The sequence below is a fragment of the Hipposideros armiger genome, unplaced genomic scaffold, assembly GCF_001890085.2.
Source record: "Hipposideros armiger isolate ML-2016 unplaced genomic scaffold, ASM189008v1 scaffold_251, whole genome shotgun sequence".
Lineage (NCBI taxonomy): Eukaryota > Metazoa > Chordata > Mammalia > Chiroptera > Hipposideridae > Hipposideros > Hipposideros armiger.
Window position 1 is genome coordinate 2,199,459 of NW_017731601.1, and position 12,930 is coordinate 2,212,388.

General features: G+C 35.1%; 1 protein-coding gene across 1 annotated transcript in view; it reads right to left on the reverse strand.

Annotated features, from left to right (window-relative positions):
- The window catches only part of DIAPH3 (diaphanous related formin 3), a 398,738-nt gene that overhangs the window by 257,571 nt on the left and 128,237 nt on the right, over positions 1–12,930 (reverse strand). Inside the window, exons 13-14 of the mRNA XM_019655900.1 lie at positions 7,995–8,090; positions 2,179–2,273 (exon numbers count right to left, since the gene is read on the reverse strand). Of these exons, the coding sequence (XP_019511445.1) occupies positions 2,179–2,273; positions 7,995–8,090 (191 nt within the window). The remainder of the gene's footprint in view (positions 1–2,178; positions 2,274–7,994; positions 8,091–12,930) is intronic.

Sequence of the window (12,930 nt, forward strand, 5' to 3'; positions counted from 1 at the left end):
CACACACACTCACTCACACTCTCTCTCACACACACACACACACACACACACACACACACACACACACACACACACACATATTGCTAACATCCACAAAGAAAATTTGCTAAACGGATTAATAAAAGGATGATGGGACAAGCAAAGGTAAATGGGTAAAGAATGAAGTAGAAATATGACATCAACACTGACATCTTGTTATATATGAATAAATAGATACCCCACAATAAAATCGTGACAGTGAACAAAACCTACCAAAATGATGATTATTACAAAGTAATGCTTTCCCCATGCCCTGTCCAAAAAACAGGCAGTTCTCTACTTTAAAATTAGGAATATATTTTAAAATTAAAAAATGAGACTTCAAATAGCATGAAATTCTTATTTTTTAATGAACATAGGAAGACTCTGCATATGTCTAAACTAAAATTTTAGATTTTAATTTCCTAAGGCTCGTTTTTTATTTAGTAAGTGTAGTAAGCAGGATAATGACCAACCTCCCTCAGATGTCCACATCGAATCCCCATAACCTGTGAGAATATTGTTACAGGACAAAAGGGATTAAGCTTTCTATCACCTGACCTTAACATAAGGAGATCACCGTGGGTTATCTGATGTGCCCAATGTCATCATAAATGCCCTTACACATGGAAGAGGGAGACATCAAGTGAGAGACAGGTGTGTTTATGACAGAAAAGAATGGAGAGAAGCGACATTGCTGGCTTGGAAGACGAAGGAAGGTGTTCACGGCCAAGGAATGGGGCAGCCCTGAGGAGCTGTGAAAGACAAAGAACGGAATTCTTCCCTAAGCCTGTGAAAAGAATGCCCCCTGCCAGCACCTGGACTTCAACACAGTCCGGTCCAGGCCAGACTTCTGTTCCACACAAATGCAAAATCATACATTCGGGATAGTTTAAGCCATTAAATTTGCAGTAAATTGTTACAGCCATAATAGAAAACTAATATATTAATAAGTTACATGGAACTCAATGCTCTGTGGACACGAATTTAAAATGCAAATAATTGCTCTTCCATCGCTACGCAACGAAAGCCACGTGGCCATTCAAAACATTCGTGTAATCAAGTTAGAAGCTACTCTGTAACTATTTAACAAATGCATTATTAAAAAAAATAAACATGTAAGTAGAAAAAAATATTTTTAAATCTACTAACAACAAGGCACATACACAATCAATAATAAAGACAAAATTCTAGTAAAAAGAAACTGCTGGAGGAAAAGTACTTAAAGAAGAGTTGTTGTTAGGTAGTTCATGAGCCTCAGAGATGCTGCACAAATCACTAATGTGATTACCTCATCATTGCATTTAGAAGACATGATAGGAGAGGCAAAACCAAGCACAACCCTTATGGTTACCATTTACTGATGAGCTAAACTATCTAGAACAATTATAATTGCTTGTTAACACTAACGGACAATTCTCATTTTCTTTTTACTGCTAAAACATTGTTTTCCTTCCATTATAAAAATAAAAGATAATAACTGAAGATATCCTCTCGCTATATCATTTTATATTTGATTCTCTAACTTTAAATTCTATCAAGATATGTTTATTGATGCCTTATGTGGAATTCAGCAAGTAACCTTGGCATCATACTAGCATCCCTTAAATAATACTGTAAGTAGAAACCATTTAAAAAATGTTTCGGCTTTCTGAATGAATTCAAAACATTATGCAAATAGTCTCTAGCATTCATAGGAGCACAGATGACTCAAGTAAGGGTTGTTAGTAAAGGTAACTCTAAATGAAGAGAAATCTCCCTCAATATGTTATATCTAATAATAACACAACTTTATAAGACAAATAAAGCCTAATAAAAACATACTCTATAAACACTATACAAATAAATTTCAATGAACACATTACTCGTCTTAACTGTAACAAAAACATACATGTAAAATTAAACAATCTGACTTTAAGAAAGTCATTTAAAGTAACGGAAATGCATTCATTTTGATAGCATTATATTTAGTTTGCAGTTAAGAGAAGATGCAGCGTTTTATCGCCTGGCAATGCGGAAGTTGTGCTAAAACTCATTATGCAGCAATGATTTTCCAGTTGAATGATTTGGTTTAAGAATTTTGCTTCACTTACAGATTTCTATTTAATGAGAAGCCTGCAATGAAATATTGGAATTTAAGGTCTCTGCTTGTTTGTTTACCTGAATCATAGACTCTGCCAACTGTGTTTCATCCACTTCCAATATCATCATTTTGATTTCTTCATACGGTACCCGAAAAGAGCTCAGGAAGATTGCTAAAGGGGCGCAGGGGGAAAGGGTTCATAATGGTTAAGGTAAGAAAAGCACTGAGATATAGTTCTACTTATAAAATGAAAAATAATTCATAAAATCAAAGATTTTAAACATTTACTATAATTATTATGGGGGAAAGTTTCATTAGCACATGTTATATTCTTCTCCAGTCTTAGAACTACCATTTAAAGAACAGTCCTATGTTATTATGCTGATTCTGAGGTTGATTTTTATAGCAATGGTGCCAATTTTCATGTGCTTAAAAATAAACTGAAATATGTTTGGTACACTATAAAAATATCACATTGTAAAGAAAAGAAGCATAAAACCCCAACATGTGCATGTAATATTTGTCTAAACATGTGTGTTATGAGCTTATATAGTATCTCCCAGACCTTAAATAGTTCAGAAAGAAATATTTTATGAAAACTGCTAAACAGTGCACTAACACTTTTACAAGTTATAACAATACTTCACTATATAGAAATATTGTAAACATCCCAGAGAAATAGCCTTTGCATATAATTAAAGCTTAAATATTCAGTATTAGAAAACAAACTTTCATAGAAAACTATCAAAGTGAATTAGATAGCATAAAATGTTATTCTGAAAATTCCAACATTATTTACTTTTTTTTTGATATCTCATATATCTAGTGTTAAAACACAATGATCTTCTCAAAAGCTACTGAGGTATATAAGGATATTTTCACAGCATTAGATTGAATGCTTTTGCTGTTCTCCCTTTATTCTACTATTATTATGTTTCTTCTCTCCAGTGACAGCCGTCATTTCTCGAACATACTCAGAACTTGCTAACTACTAGCCTGCTTATTTATTTTATATACTGAACTTATGTCATTTTGTCAGTAGGAATTTTCAAATAAGGACACTATTTTTCATAAGACTTAGAAAATATGATCTACTTCATTCGTGGAGGGAGGCTGTATTCCAGGTTCCTGAGGATACCATGTATCATCTATAGCTGAATAACAAAGTCACCATCTGTGCTCTTATCACCAGCTTCATTCACACATTTGTGAACTCAAACAGTCATAAATCTGAAAACACAGTGCTAGAAATTATGGATGTGTGTAATCCTTAATGTCCCAAGGATAAGGTGAAATACAGGATATAAACGATATTCTATAGAGATTAATGGAATTACAAAAGGGTAACCCCATAGTAGACATTAGAAAGCACAAACATGTAATAACTATATAGATGTTCTCAAAGAGTAATCAATGAATAATTGATGGGGAGGGAATAAAATCTACATCTGAGCATCATGTACAAAACAAGTTGCACATGGTTGTAGAATTAAATGTAAATATTAACAAGAGAAAGGAATACTAAAAGAAATTTAACATGGCAAATTAGTTCTTTTATGGTTAAAGAAGAGCTTCTTAATCATAAAAACCAATGGGAAACACGAAAAGATTGATATCTGACAATATAAAAGGAAAAAACTAATGTCAAAGTATTTAAAATAATTAAAACGCAACAAAGCTGGAAGGATAAATCTGCTTCAAAATACACAGAGCATTTGTTTTCCTTCATTTAGAATACCATGACACCCAAGTAGGAAAATGGGTAAAATGTATGTAATCTCAATTAAAAGAATAAGAAAAAAATGACAAAAAAAGGTAACATGCTAAATCTCAGAAGTAACCAAATTGAGAATGCAAATTGTTAAAATATTATCTGAATTGCAAACTGAGTAAAATTAATCAGAATCCTTCAGTTATTGCATTTGAGAAACAATAAATTCCACCGAAGAAATCTACTCTATAGTAACAATAACAAATAGAAAAGGTTACAATGTTAAATACAATAATCAGAATGATAGAATTCCTCTGAGGCATAACATAGCAATTAAGAGTGACAGAAATGACAGCTTTACATTTTGGGCAGTATGGTAAAGTAGAGAGATAGAGAGATACATTTAAAAAAAAAAGAAAAGAAAAAAAAATCTAAAAATATATATTTTAAACTTAATCATAAATGCATTTCTGAGCAGTTTTGAAAGGAAGGAAAGCAGAAATCCTGGGAGAAAATAATTATGTAAAGAAATGAAAGAGAAATTTCAAACACTGGGCAGGAAAAAACAAAAAATTATTAAAGAAAAACAAGAAGATATGAGGGAGAATAAAAGAGCTTTTAGAAATCATATGTAGATATAAAACTGCAATTACAAACTCAACATATAGATTAGACATCAGAAAATTTGTGACATGGAAGACATGCTCATAGGCAAAGAAGCTATCAAAAGTGTCACATAAAGAGATGGAAAAATACTAGGTTGTGAGACACAGCAGAGTAATAAGGATGCCTCAAACACCTACTTGGAATTCCAAAAGGAAATCACAAAAAAAAAAAATAAAAAATAGGATAGAAGCATAAATGAAGAGAAAAATGCCAGAGAATTTTCTAGAATTTCAGAGAGACACAAAGCATCCTTGTTCCAATAAAATAGGCAATGGACAAGACTTAGCCTAAAGGCCATAATATGCTACCCCTTTCCTTAGTAATACCAAAAATGGGAAACCCAAATTCAACCAAGCATTAAATGAATAAAGTATGATATCCAACATTTACTTTGCAGATAGACATATTTTATTCCTTTGCTTTCTTCTATATTTATAATGCATCCACTACTATCAAGTATTATTCCATAATTAAAATAACATACATTAAACACCTGTTTAGAAAGAATGAGCTATTTTTTTAATAGTTTATGAATTAATTCTTTTGCGGAAAACATGTACTCTAAAAAAAAGGGCAAAAATATTACAGAAGAGTTGAAAATGGCCTAATGCATAATATACAATTCAAAAAAAGTATAGACCTTAGTTTTTTTAAATACTTAAAAGTTGCTGAGAATAATCTAAGACTCAGTTAAAGTCTCCAAAAGATGCATTAAAAGCAATCTTTTCACTTGCATGCCTCTTATCCTCTACAATGTGATTATACAGAACCTGGTGGGGAGCTTTGAGTGTGGTGAATAAGTGTAAAGTGTGCAGATTTTGGAACCAGTCACACATTTTCTGCAAGGGAGCTGATAAATATTTAAATCTTCATGTTAATTTGTAGATTCCTGGGTTCCTCCCTTTACAGTTCTATTACCCACTCCAAAAAGTCTGGTAAAGCATATGAACCCTGTTACCACTCCCGAGCCATCTTTTTACCCCAGAATGGTTGGAATTCTGTTTTATGCTGAGCTGAGTCTTTGCCAAAACCTTTATGAACTCAAAATATAGGGAACGTGACTCACCTTTAAATAAACAGGTAAATAAAGAAGTGAATTTTAGAGCCTTTACTCAAAATTCTATAGAATATTGCAAGTAAGAGAAATGATCTTAGATTTCTAAGTGACGAGAGAGTATTGTCACTATCACAAGACTCTCTTCAGAATTTAGTATCTCAAAAGACTGAATTTCATAGACAAAAACCAGCTGTGAATTTGAACTATAATTACAGTCAAGATTATACGGCTGCTAAAGCTTCTTAAAGCTTAAATCATAACACTTGCTGCAATCAGAGAGGGCAAGAATCATCCTAGAATGGATTACATCATAACATGACAGTACAAATTCTGGACCTTTTGATCTTATACTTTAAAAGATGTTTAGCAATTAAATGAATGGAGACATATCCTCTAGCTAAAGTAAACAAGACAAACAGTATCCTTCTCTATGATAGTACATTTTTTTTTAAATCTCTAAACAGAAATAGATATAACCTATACCTATCGGCCATTTCCAAAATGAGCGATTTTATTCAAGTCATTGAACTGCTACCCCTGCCAGATTCCCTACTTATATGTCAACACTACTACCTGTGTGGTAGGACTATAGTTAGTAAAGAATAAAGAGCCAAATGCAGAACTAGCACATAAAGGTAATCAGTAATTATTAACTGTTACAATTAAATTTGAAATTCTACTTAGCACATGTTCTATAACATATAAATAATACTAAAGAACCCTGACCAACAAGTCAATTACTCAACTTTGAGATGGGTGTGTAGACTAACCTATTATGACTGACCCCCATCAAAAAAGAATTTTATTCAAAATGATATTTCTTCAGGACCTCTAATGAGTCTATTTATAGTCAAGACTAGAAATTTATAATGCAGGTCATGGACATTTTTCAAGAAAAGAATCATCTCGACTTCCGATCAAGATGGCGAGTAGAATATTGACTGTCAACTGTAATTGAAAACTAATTTTTTTAAAAAAGATAAAGTTAATTAAGTAAGTCACATGTAAAATGGACTCAAAAATAATAAGAATCATCATCTCAGATCACAGAACGTTTTGACATTATCCAAGTTAATAATGCTTTGAATGGAGATAATGTTCCTTTAGGGGAAAATTCCCTGAAATACCCATATCATGTAATAGTCCCCCAAACTTCAGTGGTCAAAGCACAAAACAAAAATATTAAAAAAATATTTCGAATTCAGACTACATGCCCATCACACATCTGGAAGACGGGGCTCTTTTACTTATGACCCTCCCATCAGGATTGTGGACGCCGATCTCACTGCCACTCTGGGTGAAAGCAAAGAGCACTCGAGCTTCTTGCACCAGCCCTTAAACGCTTCCACACACAAGTTACCTCATCTCCACTTGCATTGTCATTGGTCCAAGCAAGTCATGATTGGCACCTAACTTGAAAGAGGCAGGGATGTGCAATCAGTGGCCAGAAATAAAGAACTGTGTATTGGTCAATAGCATTAATGTCTGTCCACTATCCAGAGACCTCAGCAATCCTGCAGGGAACGGATGGCCCCCTGTCACAGTGGATGAGAACAAGGACATTCCAGAACTTTCACAAAAGGAAAGTCAGCTCTGCCTTTGCATTCACTGCCTGTAACTTAACTCCCTCCTTAATCAATAGCATGGATCTTTATCCTTGCAACAAAGAATTGTTTTGTTCCAATAGCTGCTAAAAGCTCACTTGAGGCATGTAATGATTGAAAGGGAGGCTAAAAGCCATGTTAATTCTTCATGTCTTTAGATTCTCCACATTATATCCCACTTGCACCATCAGAAAGTAATATATACAGATATTATCTCAGTTCCAAGAACCATCTTTGATGCATTTAAGAGGCAGTTAGAAATGAGTTAGAAGCAAAACTATTTGCCCTCTTCTCCCAGAGTAATTCAGTCAGGAAGACAATTCAATACTAAGTATTTAGGTCCCTGTAACAGTAATTAAATCTAAAATATTTCCAGTCAGTACTTTTGAGAAAAGGCTTTGAACTGCTCAGATGGAATAATGGAATTCATTTTACTCATCAGCCTTTATTTCCATTAATATTCCAGCCTCCTTTGTGTGTGATCAAGTATCACAAATAATAGATATTCAGAGGTATAAAAGAAATAATCCACTAGCAGTTTTTTTTCAAGATATGATGTCATCTAAATTCCTTACTTCTTTATTTAGACACTTAAAAAGGAGACTTTAAGGGGTAGTTTTCTTTTCAGTTATGGGAGATACATTATCGTTCTAAGTCCTTCTCTTAGCATTATTTTCTAATATGTAGTAATCTTTTGAAGAATTTAAACCATAAATTGCCTAAAGGAAAGTTACCTTTCACTTTATTACAAAAATAATCGTAAAATGAAAAATGTCATAAAGAAAATGAAATAATTGAAAGGAACATCCTCCCGTGTGTTTTGCAAATTTAATAGTATTAAAATCTGATACTTACAAAGGTTCTGGGCAATTTTAGAATCTAGAAATTTAAGTTCTTTAATTTTTTTCTTAAGAGCTTTCTTTTCTTCAAAATCTTCCTCTTCTCTTCTTTCTGTAAGATCAAGGATGTATCACATTAGGGACAGTAAGGCACTCAACTCTGAAAGGGTAGGTAGGATGTGAACATTCTATCATGACAAAATCCCAAAAAAGATACAAAGCTTTTAAATTACACAGTTATAACAATAATTAAATAATAGATATCCCAAGGTCTTAGCTATTTCAGATAGGCACTGATGAATTTTATGCTAGAAAAACTACTAAGAGTAAATATTTGAAGGTCCAACAGGGAAAACAAAAATAAAAGTAATGTTCACTACGAAAACCAGCGCCATCAGGTGCAAGTAAGTAGTGTTTGCTCATTTGAACAGGACACAGCATACTATAAAATGACATATACTGACACGTAAGATAAGAAGTTAGCTCTAAGAGTGCTAAGCAAAAACAAGCACCCGGCTCTTTTATGTTTGATATACCATGCTTATTTAAAAAATATAGCTTGTACAAAACTGGAAGGATACACTGTTTGCCACTTGTTTTCCAAATCTTTGAAAGATGGCAAATTACATTATTTTTATTCAAGGAAGCATAGTTACATGTTTTGGTGAGACAGATCAATTTTATATTTTTCAAAATATTTATTAACTCATTATCTCTGTATCATTTTATGAGTAACCTAACACTTTTCTCAACTGATTTTACATTACAATTTTATCATACGCTTGTTTTCTGGAATTCTGTTCCATTGTTCTGTGTATTACTATTGTTCTATTACCACCATGTCTTAAGCATTGTAGCTATGATATAGCTTATTAACTAGCTGTTCTTCCCTTTCTAAATTTCTTCACTTTTCTTGCTCATTTATTTTTCCACATGAACTATAGAGTAATTCAAAAGTTTACAAAATAAAATCCAACTGAATTGCACTTGAATCACAAGGCATTTGTAAATAGATTAGGGAGATTCAGTATGTTGACAATTTTCAAATTTCCCAATTGTGAACATGACATGTGTCCATAGTTATTCAGCTAACCGCTGTATTCTTCAAAGACAAACCTGTATATTTATTGTTAGTGTTGGGTGTCCTGAATACGTCTAAATTACACCCTCGAGTATTTGGAGGTGGGTGGTTAATTCCTCACAATATTTTGTAACTAGTTAACGCTAGATTATAGAAACTGTGCTGAATTTTGCAGTCATGTTTTATAATCAGTCACTTTATTTATTCTTGCTTTCAAATAATATTTATTAAGCATCAACTGAAAGGGATTGTGCTGAGCAATACAGAAACAATACTAGACAAAACAGAGACATCCTGGCCTCACGGAATTTAAGGCCAACAGAGGTGAACGAAAGGGAAATGGCAATTACAATCCATTGACACATTTCCCACGTTCTGTTAAGAACCACAGGAGAATAAAGAAGAGCCTCTTAACCCATATTTGTCAGAGACAGTCTGCCTGTAATAAATGATCTCATCAAAAGTTTGAAAGAGACAGAGAGAGAGGCAGGTGAGAAGGTTTTGGTGCGGAGAGAAAGGACCAGATAATAGAAGGATAGTGTTTGAAGGTCTAAAGGTGCAAAACCTTGAAGGGCACAGAAAGAAGTGAGACTAGCAAGAGCGGAGAATATGGAGTGGAAAAGAAAAATGACACCAAAAACTAATCAGGCATCAGTTCATACAAGACCTTTGAAGCCCGATTAAGAAGTCTGAATTTTATTCTTTGAGCAATGAGGAGCTGCTGAAGGTTTAAGAATGTGAGAGACATCAAAATAATGGCATTTTAGAAAAAACTCAGGCTATTAAGATGAAAGGGTGGCAAAAGTAATGGCAGAAGGTAAGATGGAAGGGACGTCCAGTGACCCGAATGGCGGTCTATGGCGCCCTCACCCAGAGCAGGAACCACTGGGATGGAGAGAAGGAATGAGTCCTGAGAGGAAACTCCAGCCACATCTGTCACCCGAATTCCAGGCCTGAACAGCCAACTGGGGATTCGCACCGTCTCTACCTGGATGTCCAATGGGCACCTTCGCTTAACATGCCCCAAACCACGGACACACACACCGCACACCTGCTCTTCCGGCTCTTTTCATCAACTCAGAAAACAGGAACGCTCTTGTTGCAACTGCTCAAGTCCAAGGGCAGAAGTCATCCTCTCTACGATTTCCCTCAAAAACCACATCCAACCCGTCAGTGATTGTAACTCCAAAACAGTCACTAAAATAAGCGCCCTTACGGTCTCGCTGGCTGGTACTTCTGCCCTGCCTGTGGCTGCCAACCTTTCTCCCTGGCCCACAACCGCTTCCTAACTCCTCTCCCACCTCCCGGCTTCACTGCGGTGCAGCAGAAGGATGCAGTTAAACCTTAATGGAAAAGCCTTCCCTTGCTACTTGATGTAGAGTAGCCGCCCCGCCCGTCACCTGCCAGCCCCTATTCCCTATCCTGCCTGCGCCGCCCTTGCCCTTTTCCTCCCCACAGCACTTACTCCTCACATATCATAAACATGAGTATGTCTCTCTTTCCCTGTTAGGAAGCAAGTTCCTTAGAAGTGGAAACTGTTCACCATCGGCCTGGGACATAGCAGGTGCTCAATAAATGTCTGTTGGATGTATGGCTGTTTGTTTGTATGTATGTATGTAGGAACCTGCAGGTTAAGGAGGAAGAAAGGGGGCACTCAGGTTTCGGGAACCAAGCAGATGATGGTGCTGTTGAATTCAGCAGCAAGTGAGGAACAGGTTTGAACTGGTCCAGTTCAAACATGCTCAGTTTGAGGGGCTCTTATGCATCCACATGTTCATGTACGAGAGGCAGCTGTGGAGAAGAGAAATATGGGATGGAGATACAGGTCCTGTCAGTTAGTCCATTCACTGCCACAGCCTCCCAGGTACCAGCAAATAATGACACACTTCTCTCCTTATTCTGAGTATTTAAATCTTTTCCTTGCCTTGTTACATCGGTTAGAATTTTCAGATGAAGGCTAATAACACTTATGTTAGTGGACTGTGTTGCCTTAGCCTGACCAAATGGCAATCCTCTACTTTTTAGAAAGTGCATATATTTATTTTCTTAGTTTTATCACTTAGAAAAGAGCAGATTCTAATTTTTTTCCATCAGCTTATTTCTCAAATTCCAGTATCTTTTCACATCCTGAAACATTTTCTAGTATACTGAAAGAAACAAGGCTAATAAACTAGTAACCTTTGATTTTAAATTGCATTTACTGAACATCTCCTAGGCAAGGCACTGAACACTTCCTTTTGCACTTCCTTATATAACCCTCATAATAGTCCTACTATTATCATCGTAATAATGATGAGAAAAATAAGGTTTAGGGAAAGTAACTCCAAGCAACAGATAAAATGAAAGAATGAAGATCACCAGACTTTGACTCCAATATTCTTTCCACTAATTGTGAATATATTAGGAGTCAATTTATAAAAAATAAAAAAGAAAAAGTGTACCAAGCAAGCTTGACCAATTCAACCTCCAAATTAGAGACAGAAGCAATTTTACCAATTCTGTCTTTTTATAAAAATGACATATCAGCATACCACTAATGCAAATGAAATTATGGTTTTCTCTCTTCTCTTCTGCCATATAGTCAAAGGATGGCTGGGAAAAGATGGACTTGACATAGAGGGTGAATATGGACAAAGTAATAGGAAGAAGCAAAGTTTTCTAAGAGAGAAAACAATAGGATTCAGAAAAAAACAAACAAGAAAAAATATGCTTTTATTGATATGAAACCAGATAATCAGTTTATTATCCAAATAGACTGATTTAGATAAATCTTTCATATGGAGAAATAATGAAACGTTAAAAAAAAAATACAACCAGATAATGGACTGCCTCACATCCGTGTAAAACCAGTGAAAACGTTTATGCGTAGGTCACTGACAGAGCAGTCTGTAAGTACTGGCAACAGTAACAAGGATGCATTAAAGAGGAATGAGAATAGAGGAGATTTAGTAGGAGTAAGGTCTTTACACAAAATCCTCCCTGCGTTACCCATGGTGACAGCACCTCTGTGAAATACTAGCCAGAGGAGGACAGTCTCACATGGAACTTAGGCTTGAAATCTAGACGCCAGGGACTGCCACATCCCAGCTGAACCTCACTGTGGCTGACATCGGTAACCTGGGGACAAGGCCCTCTAACAGGAGTTGTGGGTGTGAAATGAGGTGACAATTACCTTCCTGTGACCTTCCCCACTTACAGCAGTGACAGAGAAATAAGGGACAAGAATTAGTGTGCTTAACCCCAACTAAGGGGCTGACAGGTGAGCACCTCCAAAGATTCATCCCACCCACGGGTGGGGCTCTCCTAAGGCCAGCACAAAATACACTTTCACCAAAAGACTAGGTTGTCGCAAGTGTGAGATGAAACTCTGAATCATAAAGTCCGACTATTAGAGCCATCTATAGCTGTGATCTAGTGTTTGCCATTACAGGTCTGTGTTTAATCTTTCTTCCTGGAGATGTTGTGGATTTTTCCGAGAGAAGAGTAATACTGTTCAAAAATGTTTCTGATCACCACACAGCATATGCCGCATTTTATAAGGGTTTTATGTCAGAATGAAGTCAAAGATGACAAAACTTTCTATGTTGCCAAGAGCCAAAAACTGACTCTAATTTAAAAGTCTTTTTAAATTAAAATTTCTCATTATTCTTTTTCTATTTCCAGAGTTTCAAACTAGCAGCAAAATTATATTTAAAAATCTCCTTTCAAAATCTCGTTTCACAGTAAATTTTCAATTAAAAAATCATAATTCCATGGTACATGGTTATACATCTAATTCCAGTTCATTTGCCATTATGTTTTAATCAGGATGATTAAAAATATGACCTTTTTCAGGAATAAAGGTTCCACCTAATTTTATCAAACAGTACTT